The sequence below is a fragment of the Camarhynchus parvulus genome, chromosome 2, assembly GCF_901933205.1.
Source record: "Camarhynchus parvulus chromosome 2, STF_HiC, whole genome shotgun sequence".
NCBI classification, from domain to species: Eukaryota; Metazoa; Chordata; class Aves; order Passeriformes; family Thraupidae; genus Camarhynchus; species Camarhynchus parvulus.
This window is the reverse complement of record NC_044572.1, coordinates 56,218,549-56,233,888: the sequence shown is the minus strand read 5'-3', so window position 1 is coordinate 56,233,888 and position 15,340 is coordinate 56,218,549. Positions and strand designations below refer to the sequence as shown.

Below are 15,340 nucleotides of genomic sequence, written 5' to 3'. Positions count from 1 at the left end.
CTATTTTGAAGTGTGTGATCACCCTAAAGAGGAAAACTGTAAAGAAAAAAGATAGAGGAGAAAAGACAAAGATAACCACCACCTGTGGCTCCAATGATGTGTGGGTGATTGTGGTCTGTGGTTGTGATACGCAGTAGGAGTCCGTCAGAGGTGGAGGCCTGCATAAACATCAAAATTTGGGGTTTTTATAACTCTCATCTTTCCAGTAAATGCCCCAATACCTCCTCCAGGAGGAGTTCCAGACATGTACAATCTTCTTTCTCGGAGATCATGGAAGTCCGGCAGTGTCAAGCAGGGGTGTGAGAGTGTGTGTTCAGGGGCTGGACGAAGTTTCTAAACAAAGGTTCTGAGTAAACTTTCAGAGTGTTGGAGCTTATGGTGCGTGAAACTGTCATAAAAATACCCTTACCCTGCCTGTGCAGTTAAATTGTTTAACAGCAATTTCTCTTAAATCTAAACTAGCTTTTTTAAGGCAAAATTTGGTCACAAAATTTAAGTGGTTCACTGCAGATGGTGTACTCGTGTATTCAGAAAAGGCTTGATCTCTTGCTTTAATACTGCTGATTTGGTGTCTAGTAGTGTTTGTGAATACTATAAACAAGATCACACATACAATGTCATATAAGAATTGCAAATACTACAGAGTAGATTTTAGCTCCATATGACACACTGGGGTTTGGGAATTGTTGATTTCTACTGTCTTGTTGGAGGTAAAATTTTCATTTTATAAAATCATAGAATTTAAATTTCAGGAAACTGAGCCATATTTTCCCTTTTTGAAGTATTTAGCATAATTATAATAAATTTAAATTATTTGTCTTTAGACTTTCCTGGATGAATGTGTTTTGTCTGCATAATAAATGAGCTACTGTGTAATACTAAAAACTGTGATTTGAAAAGTAACAAAACAAAAGTATTGCAAAGAATCACACAGAGCATTTGGACATGCTTTCTTCTTGTTAGAATAAATGTAAAACTGTATAGTTGACATCTTGGAAGCGTTATCAACTGCTCAGTTGTTCCAACAACTTTGTGCATAGGATGCGTTGTGGTGCTTTTTTTAATTAAGGCTTCAGAACTGACTAAATAATACCATTAAAGCAAAATCTTGTGTGATTAGACTCAATATTTAAATTTAAAGAACAAACAATTCAAAAGCATATGCATATTAAATCATAAACTAGAAATGTAGCTAAGAGCTTCCTTGTTGTATTTATGGCAGGGTATAATTGTAACTTGCTTGGAAGCACGGCTGCTGGCTCAAACCTGCAGGTTGCTTTAAGCTGAGAATTACAGCCTGGGTGGGGAATGTCTGTGCACGGTTGTTCTGCTTTTTATGACTGAGTTACTGGGCAGAGACTGAGATAAAACATATGGACCTTCAATCCTACCAAGAATGACCCTTCCTGATGAGAAAAATTGGGAATGTTTTAATGATCCAAGTCAGGCAGTTTGGGGAAAAGCTCTTTGCACACGCTTTTTTCATTAAAAAATAAGGAAAGCATTTCTGAAAGTGACTAAGATCTTCTACAGAAACGTCACTTGAAAATATGGTATTACATTTTTATTGCTATTATATATTATCTCTGTAAACAAAAATGAGGGCAAAAATTCTTAATGATATTTTTCTGTCTTAGACACCATACAAATCCACCACAAGATCAGGAAGAGTGATGGCAAAACACTACCTTGGTGTTCTTCAGGGGAAAGTGCTGTAAAGCAAAATTCTGTTACAGCGATGATAAGTCAAACGAGTACTGAGCCTTTTGGACATGATTGTGCTGTGAACAGGACTACTGAAGAACAACTTCATAGTGGTGAGGATAAAAATGTAGATGTGATAATACAGACAGGCAGGGAGCACAGCACTTCAGGCTTCTCCAGTCAAGAGCAGAGAGACCCAGGTGGAAATGTGATGGATATATTGAATTGGGCCAGACCTCTTCCTGCTCTACTTTCTCCAGTACAGCTTTCACCACTGACTACACAGGTGAGTTTCAGGATGCATCTGACTTGGCACTTGGTCTTAAAATTACTGAAGATACCAAAGAAATAATGATTTTTTTTTGTATCAATATTACTTACTCATGCACTGAAAAGGTCTCTGTGTGCTTAGGTCCATATCAATACTTCTTTAACCTTGTAGCATACTGCCTGTGGAAGGGAGCAAAAACATAATGTTCAGAAGTGTATGTGTTATGATTGAAACCCAGTCAGAAGTGAAGTGCCACGCAGCTGCTTGCTGACTTCTCCACCAGCAGGATGCTGCAGAGAATTGGAAGAGTAAAAGTGAGGAAATGTGTGGGTTGAGATAAAGACGGTTTAATAGGAAAAGCTGTGCATGCAAGCAAAGCAGAACAAGGAATTCATTCACTCTTTCAAATGAGCAGGCAGGTCATCAGGGCTCCATCATGCATAATGGTGACTTGGGAAGATAAATATCATCAGACCAAATGTACACCCTTCCTTCTTTCCCTCTCTTTATATGCTCAGCATGATGCCATAATGGTATGGGATGTCTCTTTGGTCTGTTGGGGTCAGCCGTCCAAACTCTCTCCTCCCAACTTCCCGTGCATCCCCCTAGTGCTCTCACCAGTGTGGCAGTAGGAGAAGCAGAAAAGCCCTTGATGCTGTGCTAGCACCACTCAGCAATAAAGAAAACATTTCTATATTATTAACACCATTTTCAGCACAAATCCAAAACGTACCCCCCTTTCTGTGAAGAAAACTAACTATCCGAGCCAAAACCAGTATACAGTCACCTATGTCTCAACTTGCTGTCATAATTTCCCAGTGGTGCAGACCTTAAGTCCCAATTTATGTTCAATATAAGCTTGGCTTTCATAGCAAAATTCCAGAGCTTGAAAGCTAGATCCTGCTCAAATCCTCTTTTCCAGTAATTTTAGAATGCAAGTAGGTAGATAAAGAAGTCTCCTATTTTTACAGAGGTACTTTTATTCACTATGAAGAGCAATGGTGGAGAGGGTTATAATTTTGTTGACCAGACTTAATCTCTCAAAACCATTGCATGTCAGGACCTTAAGTGTACTTGTTTAGAAAAGTAGGTCCTAAAACTGATACTAGGGTTCAGATTATTAACTTGGCTTTTTTTTTGATTGAAGGATATGTTCTTGGGAGAAGTCACAGGTTCCAGTGATGAAGAAGATGATTGCAGTACTTCTGCACTGGAGGATATTTTACAAGAAGACCAAGTTCAGCCTCTGAGTTGTAATGTAATCATCCCTGATGATGAGTGTAACAGACAGTGCAAATCATGTGAGCATGGTTTTGATGCAGAAATCTCACTTAATCTGAGTTGGAATGAAAAGAATGTTCATATCAGTCCTAAGATGTCAAGGAAGGAGAGAGATGCTGAAAGAAAGCAAGCTGAAGGTGCTACTCTAATGACAAACATGGTAACTAACAAAAATTGTTTGGAGGAGAATTCTGGGGATGTGGAAACTGAGAACAGAAAACTAACTGGAGAAACAGCACACAAATCGGAAGACATGGAAGAACAGAAAGGAGATGGTGAGGATGTGAACAGTGAAGAGGGAGATTTTTCAGCAGATTTTATGTTACAAAGTTTCAAGTCTCAGAATCAGATAGAAAAATGTAGTGTGGTAGAGCAAACAGAGGAGAATGTATCCTTAATTAGAGCTGTTGATAATGAAGGTACACGTGAAAAATGTGGTGAATTAGTGAATGTAGAGAGAGATAAATTAGTAGCACAGAGAGAAGCTTCCAGAGAAGCATCTGTTCTGCAGAGTGTTTCTCATTTCCTATCTAAGCAATGCATTGTGCTTCAAAGAGAAGATGCTGAGGAAAAATCTGATGAGTTCATAGAAAATGAAGTGGTTGAAAATAAATCAAAAAATGCAGTCAAATTAACTAATATGCCTGGAGCTATTGAGATCTCTGCACACTCTCAGTGCTCTGAAATAAAATATGACAGTGAAGAGATTCTGGAGAAACAACATATGCACACAAAAGACAAAGTGAACAGAGAATGTGAACCAGAGACTGTTAAAGTCTCTAGGCATTATTTACCTGTATCTGCTACTGAAGGAATCAGAACTTTGTCAGTCTTTCCAAATGATGAACACCTCAAAATTGAAGACATGAATATAACCAGAGCTCCAACTCCTGAACTACCTATGAAATTTAACAGAGGAAGTGTTCTAGAAATAGCTGAATTGTCAGAGCTACTCCATAGTGCAGAAAATGTAAAACTAGTAGATATAAAGGAGGTGGTAGGTTTACAAAGCAAACCACATGAGGAAGATGGTAGTGATTTATCTCAAAGGAAGTCAAACTTAGAAAGTACACCTTCACTATCAAAGACAGCATGCATTATTGGTGCACAAAGCAGTGTAGCTAAGTGTGAATCTTCTGCGTTAGATTTTACAGAAGTGAAAGGTGAAATAAAACAATCTGAAAACTTATGTAAGACATTAGAATGTGGGCAGTCCAAATCTCAAGACTTTAGACTGTTTAAATCTCTAGAGACTGAAGTCAGAGTTAATTCAGAAGATTGTGGAGGGGAAATCAGTGAGTTGTTAGCAAGAGGGGATACAATTGAATCTATCTTAATAGAAAGTAATCCTGTTTCTCAGGAACAGTGTGCAAAACCTCTGACTCAGCTCTTGATAACTGAAAATTTTAAATGTGATGAAATAGAAGGGAAATTAAATAAACAAAGCAAGGAATTGGTGACTGAGACTTGCTTCAGTTCACTGAAGCAGGAAAAGAATGTTGTGAAGAAAAATGATATTTCAGAGATCATTTGCCATCCTACTTCAGAAATGGAATATAGAAGTGGCTTGGATTTTTCTACTCAGAAGGACTTGGAGAAATGCTGTATAAATAATGGGGAAACCAATTCTCCCGTGCAAATGGGAATTGGCTTGGAATCCACAAGATCTCCTGATCTAAATTTCAGTCTTCAGAAAGTTGTTGGTTTCCTTGAAACTAACTCAGCAGGAAAGGCTGCTTTTTCCTGTACTTGGGAAAACAAGGGACATACAAATTCCATTATGAGTAGTACATTTAACTGTTCTTTGGATAACTTAGAAGAGGATGCTGAGATTCTGTCTACTGAACAAGTCAACATGGGCAAAGAACCAGGTTGCCCTGAGAGAGAATATGTACACAGAAATGAAGAGAAAACTTCAGATAAGGAGCAGCCAGTAGATAAAGAACCTCAAGCATCTGTTAAATCACAGATCATATATGCAAACCCTTATAAGAAGAATGCTTTTCTCCAAAAGTTTGATTGCCAAGAATCGGGATGCAGGACTTCTACGTGGAAGGTTAGAGCAGATCCTTCTAGAACTAATTCACTAACAGGTGGGAGAGAAAGTAAAGAACTGAACAGTTTTGTGGGTTCTGGGAAAAATGCCATAATAAATTGTAAAAGTGATTTTGATACGCCAGAGCAGAGCAATGACTCTGAAGAAAAGGACTGTTCTATACAAAAAGTTAAGTATGTGAAGTGTTCTGAATGTGTTCCAATGTTTAGAAACAAACTGAGAGCTTCCAGCAGGATTGCATTGGGTGCTCTGGAAACTGGTGCAATTGTTGATGCTGATTACCGAGTATGTGAGCTTCATTCAATGATGCACCCAGGAAGTACTTTCACAGTTAGTCACCTAAAAGCAGACACTGTCATGGGTATGAATACACACTGTGAACCAAACAACTCTGGAGATACTGCAAATGAGTGGTCAAGTGTGACTGGGGAGAGTTATCCTGAAGACTCAGCCTCTTGGAAAACGGAATGTATATTAGTAGCCTCTGAAAATACTGAGAGTGATAATGAACTCATGGAGTCTAACATAGATGGATGCATCAGTCACAGTGAGGAAAGTCTATTAAAATCTGGAACATCAAAAGAAAGCCCTGTGACGCCAAATGCTTCAAAAAATAGGTTGCCACTATGCAAGATGTTAAGCAGATTCTCAGAAAATTGCAGGCTGACTGTAAAAACCAGTAAATTAAATGCAAGAATGTTAGCACTTGGCAATTTCTTAGAAGAAAATGATTTTGCTAAACTTCAGTCAAATGGGAAACAAGGTTTATTACACAGTGTTGATATGGGGGTCTCAGTATTTGAAGAATATAATAGTAATAATCAAACTGCTTGCAATACAGGAGAAAGCAGCACTGATGTTATCATAGATAGTGGTATAAAAAAAATTTTTCTCAATTATCTTCCAAATCCAACCCTCTCTGATGTAAGGTGCAGTTGTCAAACAGTTGGTCAGCTTTCTGAACCACAAAAGACAGTATTTGAGAAGTTACATATGGTGGAATCAGAGTCTTGTGCTCTCAAGAAGAGCAATAATGGGAAGTGTAAAGAGCAAGAACCATCTGAAATCTTGACTGTTTCTACCAAAACAACTGCCCAAGTAATGCATACCAAGCTATCAAAGAAACTGTTTCAAGGTAAAAGAAAGACTCAGCCAGTTCTTGCAAATGCTAATACTTCTGTGGCAAAAAAATGCTCATCTGAGATGATAAATAAAATCAGAGAAGAGATAGGTCCTCCTCTGCCCCCCTTGCTACTGCCTCTGATTGCTACTCCTCCAAAAACTGCCTGTACTGTGTCCCCGGTAATGTCTTCTACAGGTCAATTCTCTCTGCTTTCCCCTCTTGATGACCTGATATCTCCACTATGCAAAACTCCGGTTCTTCCTCTCACGTCCCCATTAACAGATACTCCAGCAGTAAAATCTGCTGTTTTATTTTCTCCTCCCTCGCCCTCAGAAATGGCAGTAGGTAGAAGGATTCGCTCCTCACCTTTGAAATTTTGTACTTCCATTCCAAAGCATGCACTTCCCGTTCCAGGAAGATTTCCTCTCTTTGCAGCAGTTAATGCTGGTCCAGGTGCCCCTCAGGAGAACTCTGTGAAAATATTGGACACTATGTATCCAGAGCTGTCTGCAAGGGCAAGGACACTAAACATTCTGAAAGGCAATATTCAGCTTAACCGATGTACTCTTTCAGACAGCCAAAGTTTGCCAGGACCTGTGTCTCAAGTAGGTGGATTCAAAGCAATTGCGTCTACATCAACTGCTTTTGTTAAAGCTGGGAGCAATTTGAAATCTCCTAGTGGCAAAGATGAAGACAAAGATGTGCAAAATCAGCAATTCTTTTCAAATCATCTCGGAAAAAGGACACTACTGCAGGTATCTATGCCAAGAAGTGCCAAAAGACTGAGGCTGGAGAGTGAACCGCCAAGGATGGAGCCCAGTGATGTTACTGCTGTCAGAAATACTAAAAATACCATCTCTGAAATGCAGGAGGCTTTCCATGGTATAAGCTATGAAATCAGTGATTCATCACAGTGTTCCAGTTTAGAAGAATCATTACCAGTAAAGAAGGATTCTGACTGCCAGAAAGTTTCTTTGGCATTAAAGAAAGTTGCTGAATCCTGTTTTGACTTGTTACCAGTTATCAAAGGTCATGTGTATGTTGGTAATATCTCAAAGATTCCAGTAATGAGAGATGAAGAGAGAGAAGTTGTCTATGAATTTGGTATAAAAAACAAGGTAAGTAGCATAATTTTAAATTTTGTTGTTTAATAATAACTTCTGTGCAGATGGAAAGAGTCTAAGTTTGTAGTATTTGAATTCTCAATTGTTGTGGCAATGTCCTGTGCCAAAGTGTAGTCTTGAAAGGTTATTAGAAATCTAAATTTTTAAACATAAGAAAATACAGAACTGCACAAGAAATTACTTTTCAGTGGTGTCCAAGATGCAAAATTGCAGTTATAAATACATATGCTTTTCTGATGTATGCATAAACCACTTTATTTTTGCAGCATTTTTTGAAGTGGACAGTATTAACAGTTGTAGGAATTTCTCCAAAATCACTCTATTTTTTAAATTAAAAAAATAAACTTCAATGTATATACTGGTATATAATTTAGTTCTATGTTTAACTTTACTATTCTATATCAGGTTATCAAATTTAATTTTATTGGAACATTCTTCCCTTATTTTATTTCTCAGAAGTTCCTTAGCATCAGTGCTGAAAAATTTTGCTTCAATTGCCATCTTTCTCATAGATAATTTTAGTTTACAGCAGAGCAATTCACCGACTAGTACATGGCAGCATTTTGTCCTGTTGCAGTCCTGATATGTAATTAAGTTCTCCTCAGAAGTTGCTACCAAGATCTCAGGCCTCTTTGTTAGGAGTTGTCAAGTCTGTTAACTTCATAGAAGCAAAGCTTGTAGCTTTATGTTTTCAGGTCCAGCCAGTAGCAAGGCAGAGTACATACTCCTAGTAGAGAGACATGCACACAGTACACACCTACTCTTATTCCCTTGTCTGGTTAGTCAGGTTGAAATCCTGGTAGAGGAAAATACATTCATATATATACAGATAATATGGATTCTCCCAGCAACTAACATTAGGCACTCAGTATATTCAGTAGGTGCCTGATATTCTTCTCACTTCTCATGCACTGACAAACTTAGAGACATAGAAGTATACACACATTCCTCCAGCAGCTGATCTGGACTTGTGTCTGGGCCTCAGACTTGTGGTCTTTCAGGTAGCTGGCTTAGATCTTCTGGTTCCTCCCAAAGCTAACACTCGGAATCCCTGTTGTCCACAGATGCCCAGTCTGAACTGTGTGCTCTCCAGCACCTGGCTCCTAAACCTCTCATTCTACTCCCCACTTTGAGGTCTTACTCTAAGCATCCCCTAATAAGTCATGCACACTCTGCACAAACCCAATGTTCTTTTTCCTTGCATCTCATATTAAGTCCCATGTTACTATAGGCAGCAACATCTGCTCCCCATCTCCTGCAGTGTGTACAGTGATCTGGAGAAAGACTGCTGTTAGCTTACCTAGTAAATCTCACACCTGAACAATGGGCTGTTTGTCCTTCTGTGGCATCTTTGGAAGTAGCTAAGTCAGGGTGCTTACCTTTGCTCTGATTAGGTTATTTAGGTTACTCTACCTGTCATTATTCCTCTCCTCATTCCTTCTACTTGTCATTATTCTCCTTGCTCTTTGAGGAAGGCTGTTGTTAATCACATAACCAAACAATTTATATTAAAACAATAGTAGCCCTGTTCTTCATTTGTTTATCGCATGTTTATTCTGGGAAGTTGCCTGCTCCTCCCTCTTTTTTCTTTCACTGGTTGCCTCTGATTTACTTTCCTGCATTTTATATATATGCAAACAGTGTTCTTGCAAATAAGATAGTAGTTCTTTTTACTTGTTATACGACTACAATGTTGTCAAGTATTCTTCAGTATGTAACAGTCTAACAATATATTTTGTGTCTTACAGCATTTAGCAGAGTCCTTGCTGCATGTTATTCTCAATAAGCTGAAGGCTCAGAAGAATGCCCCAAATTATAATTTCAGTCAGGCTTTGTGTCGACTCTATGCAGGAATTTGTCGACAGTTGGGAGATTTGGAAAGAGCCCGCCTTTTCTGCTATAGTCTACTTAAAGAAGGTATAGTGTGGTTTAGAGCCTTATATCGTAAATGTGCTGTGTGTCTTTGCTGTAGTGTGTCAGAATTATTATGTTTGTAAAAACAAACAGAAATCCTGTTCAGGGGTTGTTTTCCTCTTCAAGGCTTGTTTTCCAGAACTTTTTTCTGTAATGCAGAAATATAGACTGTTCTAGAAGAAATTCCCCTTCTCATAGTTCCACCACATCTGTACTGTAGTTTTGTGGTGACCTGGGCTCTTAGTAGTCTACTTATTTTTCCAAGGAAATATTTAATTTAGGACACTCTGTGCTTTCATTTCCCCACTGTCTCCAAAATGATAATGTCATTTCTGTGAATTTCGTCCTTTTAGCCTATTAGTATTTTCTTATTTTAATTGAGTAGGTATTTATTCATAAAGTAAGTGTGATTTAAAACCAGGTATTTAACACAGTGTCAGGAGCTGGAAAATACCTTGATCAAAACAAGGATATTTTTATAATATATCCTCCTTAAAATCTTTTTACTTTCTGTTATCCAAATTCTTGCTTTGTTGAGAAGTTTTTTCCATTTTCGTTCCCTTCTTTTACTCCCCTGCCTTTTGGTCACGGGAGCAAAGTTAACACATATGTACTATTGCAAAGTTAAGAATCTTAGTTTTGGAAGATTAAAACTCACTAAGTTTGAAAATAGTATACTGGTATCTGTGTTTAACATTAAAATAAAATTCAAGAGCACTGACAAGCAAAGTGCTAAAGCCTGAGATTGTTTCAATTACTTGCTATGTTTCATATAACATTCCTGTCTTTTTTTTTGTTTTAATATTAAAAAGGTTTGTGATTTCATTTTGTTCTTAATTACCATTTTTTGAGGGAGTGTATTATTTTTGTTTTTCTTTTTCGAATTCCCGTTTTCCCCTCTGTTTTTCTATCCTTCAGTCTGTTATAATTCTACATTTACTTCTTTCATGTTAATAGTTTTAATACTGCACCATGATAGAAACTATTACTTGTCAGATATATATTTTCTGCATCTAAAATAATAATTAAGCTTTTTGTTTTGCAGTATCTTACTGCTTTTTCTTTTTGTGGGCTCTTGCAAATATTAAACATTTCCCCTTTTTTCCTTTCTTTTTCCTAAGATCCAAACTTTAATAGCTTAATGCAGACTTTTATTGAATGATTTTATCTTCTATACATTGAATTGCATAAGTTTCTATTGTCATTGTTCTGTGGTTTTGTAGTAATTTTTTGAGTGAGAACAGCTGTAAACACATCTTAAGTGCTGTTTAGGCATTTTAAAATTTGTTTGGTTTTATTTGATTACTATGCATTTATTTTTGGGTTTTCTCTTTCAGGTAATTTCACATATTCCCATCAGAATTATCGCAACCCAAGCTACACAATTACCAAATTCACTATAAACAATCAGTATGGCTTCTTTAGACCAACATCATTTGTTGTCTTGATGACTTGTCCATCGTTTTTGTTCTGTTCTCCTTTCAAGTATTCTGCCTTAAGTGACTATAAATAAAATGTTACCTTTCTGGTTAATTTTCCTTTCACCTCTCCTCTGTTCCCTCCCTTTTTTCTTTTTTTAATTTTTTTTATGCCCCTTGAACTCTTTACTCATCATTGAGTGAATTTTATAAGTGTTTAAAATTCCTGGGCAGGCTATTCTAATTGCCAGTAATTCTAGTTCATCAGCAGTCCTGATAGAAAAAACTGAATTCTTCACATGATGAGCAGCTTCAGAGTAGAAGTTCCATCCAAAACACCTCATTGAAGTGTATATCCTTTATGTTCATGAAAGCGTCTTGATTTGATATATTTTGATATGTTTTCTAGTACTTAAGATCTTTCAAAAAATGTAGATGTTATGCTGAAGTGAAAAGTGAATTCAGCTTTTAGATTTCGTTCTTTTTTGTATAGTGTTTCAGGCATATGCATTCCAGTATAGCATTTCATGCATGAAAGTAGTATCTGCTTTTTTACTTGTTCCAATGTATTTGTTATTGCTTACAATCTACACATTCATATTTTATCTTAGTATTTTGCCTTGGAGCTCTCAGCTTTGGTATTCAGAAGGGTCTTTTGGCTTCCCATTGATGGTCTGGAACTGTCCTGTCAACTTATAGTTGTCAGATACTTGCTCTGAATTACTTTATTGAATGAGGATTCTTCAATTATACAGAGTAGCACAAATTTTTACATCTATGGAAGTATAAATAGTAGCATGCAACATTCATATATGCTCACATACAACTTGCATAATATGCAATTTCTCTGACAAAGTCTGGGAAAACTGCTGAGGAATATCAGATTTGAATTATGTGAAAGTTCTTTGCAAGCTTTATATATATATCCATATATATAATTACATATTATTTCACAGGTGTATGCATGCAAGGTATTAGCAAACACTGTAGATTTTTTTTTTTTGACTAATTCTAGTTTGGCCCAGTGATCAGAGTGCTTATTTGTGACTGGAATGTATTAGGTAGGTTGTTGGAGTGCATCTTCCAGTCTAATTGAATCCTAAAAGAATCCAGTTTCAATGCTCTAAGACCACTCTCCTTAGTGAACTAAAGTGAAGTAAGAAAGATGAAGGGAGAGGGAGTGAAATTACAATGGGGGAGGTGGCTTAAGGTTTGTTGGGGTTCTGCTGGTGTTTCTTGTTTGTGTTTTTTTATTGGATCTTTTCTTATTTAGTCTCAGGACTGAGATGTGCTAGTAATACTCCCTTTCCTTAGGCTTCAGTTCTGATGTGACTTCTGTGCCTTTTTTCCTTGTTACCTTGCTGAATGTACTAGCTTTTAATGCCGGAATATACTCATTTTTGTGTTTTAAAATGTTAAAAATTTACTTAATTATTTCTTTTTTTCCTTAGACTATCCAGACTCAGAAAAATTGATTTTATTTATCACAAATGTATGGTCTGACATATTTGTCTTCCAAGGTGCAATTAACAAAGCTATGCAATTAGTTGTCAGGAATAATGCAAGCAATGAGATGCTGGCCTGTTTAAGTGCTTATCTCAACTGGGAACAGGTAATGTCTGATTTCATTGTCAATATCAGCTTTTGTCTGCATTGGTCACTTTGCTGGCTGAATCAAATCAAGCAACTTTCTTTTCTAATGAAGGGTGTGAATATCCCATGGAGGCTGTACAGTTGCACAACTAATGCCGCTTCAGGCATTTTCCCCCTAGTTGTCTAGACTCTACTAGAATACAATACTTTTCTTGTTTTCCCATCTACTGAACATTAAAAGTAAAGGTTGTTTTTAAACTTTTAACTAGAGCATTGTTGGACTAGGGAATTCTTTCCATCTTTGGAACTGTTCTTTGAGATGTTTCTTTCTTTTGCTTTATATTGTTGCTTTTTAAAATATGTATTTGTTTTGTCTTTTGTAGTTCTCTGTGTAACAGGTAATATGTTACTACAGTTATTTTCAAGATGAGCCTGTTTCTTTTTACTCATGATCTTTTTGGAAGGTAGACTGTAAATACTTGTTTATCACAAAAAAACTCAATTACATAAGCAGTTGGTGTGATTAATACAAAACCAGTGATACCAGGAGAAGGATGATGAGTGAGAACTGACTTCAAGCCTTTGAGCATTCGCCAAATCATTTAATTTCTATCAGTTTTCAGCAGGCACGTTACCATCCTGAAAAGAATGTTGCAATAAAGGAAAATTGAAATAATTGGGAGCAATTTTATATCATGCAAATGGAAAACCAGAGATGCTTTGCTTCTAAAGGAGTTTGTGTAACAGGCTTGTGTGTCTGTTTAAAGGCTAGGGCCCCATATATTTGAAAACTCCATATTAATGCCAGGCTTGCTTCCTGGAAATAAAATAATTTTGTATATATCAAGTGAGCAAAATCATATTGATTCACAGCTGTCCTAGTTCTGGCCAGAACAGGGTTAATTGTTGCAGTTGCCAAAAGTGAGCATGGCTGGGACTTGGAAATTAATTCTGTACCACCTCACATCATTACCAGGGATGTGGGGAAGGGAGTATCTTCCAGGGAGAATGAGTCCCTTCCAGATCAGCATAGTGTCGTGGAGGGAGAGGTTGTGTACTGTTGTTTCCATGTGAATTGTTGGTCTCTCTTTTGTACCCTCCGTTTTTAGTTTTTTTTGTTATTACTGTTTGTATTCTTATCTCATTGCTGTTTCCAGTAAATTGTTCTTCTCTCAATCTGTGATCTTTATATTCTGTGCCTCCAATTCTCCTCTCCATCCTGCCACAGAGAAGAGGAAGGGAGAGGAGGGAGGAAGCTAGCCGTACTTGGTTTTAGTGGGAGCACTAATCTGTAGAATACCATTCCTAAACTATGACAATAGCTCATCTCTTCCCTAACCTAACATGCTGCTCTACAACTGCCTTAAGGAATGCAGTAGTCTTACTGCTGTCGTCATAGCCTTTTGGTGTTGTATGATTTTTTTCCCTTTAATCTCTGAAGCCAGCCCTGAATTTAATTTGGTATCACTGAAATTACAGCCCCCTAAACCTGCTTTAGTGCAGGAGTGAATTAATTTGGCATGGATTTGTATCTGTTTTTTTTACTATTATATCACAGTTGTGATGTAGCATTAATCTCTGGTATTCAGTTACACTGTGCTGCAGTCCCTGTTTAGCAAAGAATTTGTATTCTCCATTCTATTAGGTTACAGCTTTTAGTATCATGCCAGTAGAGATACACATAAGAATGTCCTAGAAAATGTTCCTGGAAATATTAATTCTTTGCACTCACACTACCTACTTTATTAATGGATCTCTGGAATATGAGAGCTACTGCAGCTCGGGAGAAATACTTCAGAATTTTCTATATTGAAGATAGGAGATGACATCATCCTGTCTGTAAGCTCTGTTTTACTTGGGTAGAAATACAGATAAAAATTTCAAGTAGATTGTGATTAACAGTCTGTTATACATATAATTTTAGGAGAAGATTGTTCTACTTCTGAAAGTAAAGCTCACTTGGGATGGGTATTTATTTCTTGGTCAAAGCATGTCATTTTAGTGACTTGCACCATGGCAGAACTTGTCAATTATATGAGGTTTTGTACTGAGGAGATCTGCCAAGCACCCATTCTGTTTATGTAATAAGCTTAGACTTTTTTATATGTCAGATATTCAAAAAATGTTTGTTTTTATATTTCCGTTCTTCCCTTAGCTGTTTAATTGGCAGAATGGTTTCACATGGCATATTTATTTACCTCAACTATTGAAAGTATTTGCTTGCAAATTCACCCCTAATTAAGAATAAATAGTAACAAATTTTAAAATTATTTTTATTAGACTAATTATTAGACTATATTAGACTAATCTTCTTGCACTGGAAAAACACATTTCTTACCTGCATTGAGAGAAATAAAAATCCCCAAATTGTAGGAGGAGATGAGAGAGTGGGTGTGAGATCTGTGTTTTTTCTTGTTTGGGTATGTTTTTCCCAAACTCTCCTTTCAGTAAAAGTGTCAGGAAAAATACCTAGTACTTGAAGGTTTTGGTTTATGTACTCTATTTGTTTGTGCTAATTCAACCCAAAAGTTGGATATATGGTGTAAGATGCTGTACACAGTCAGTATCAAATATTTGTAGAGTTTGGTTCTGGGCTGGTAATCTTTTTATGCATTAAGATAATTACCTTCTAAAATTCCAGAGTTCATCTTTAGATGCTGGTATTATGGTCTCAAACCTGCTTTTAGAAATGCAGTCATGTACAAAAGTAGAATTTCACCTGAGTGAGCAGTATGGAGAAGATCTCAGTGAAGATGCTTGGCAGTATATATTTGCTGTTGATTTACTCTGCTCTCATATGAAGTGGGATTGGACACATGATAACGTTATAAGGTATTGTGGCAATCATGACTTTCA

General features: G+C 36.9%; 1 protein-coding gene across 9 annotated transcripts in view; it reads left to right on the top strand.

The window, feature by feature from the left end:
* Positions 1–15,340, top strand: part of ICE1 (interactor of little elongation complex ELL subunit 1) — a 40,921-nt gene that overhangs the window by 18,871 nt on the left and 6,710 nt on the right. For 5 of the 9 annotated variants that reach the window (XR_004061380.1, XM_030965220.1, XM_030965261.1 and 2 more), the window contains 5 exons: positions 1,638–1,990; positions 3,123–7,553; positions 9,308–9,476; positions 12,343–12,503; positions 15,126–15,316. Coding sequence is in view for 7 of the 9 variants with exons in the window: in XM_030965220.1 (XP_030821080.1) it covers positions 1,638–1,990; positions 3,123–7,553; positions 9,308–9,476; positions 12,343–12,503; positions 15,126–15,316 (5,305 nt within the window). In the remaining 2 variants the exon portion in view is untranslated. Of the gene's footprint in view, positions 1–1,637; positions 1,991–3,122; positions 7,554–9,307; positions 9,477–10,810; positions 15,105–15,125; positions 15,317–15,340 lie in introns of those variants that run through there. The other 4 variants (XR_004061381.1, XM_030965235.1, XM_030965245.1 and 1 more) reach the window with 4 other exon arrangements.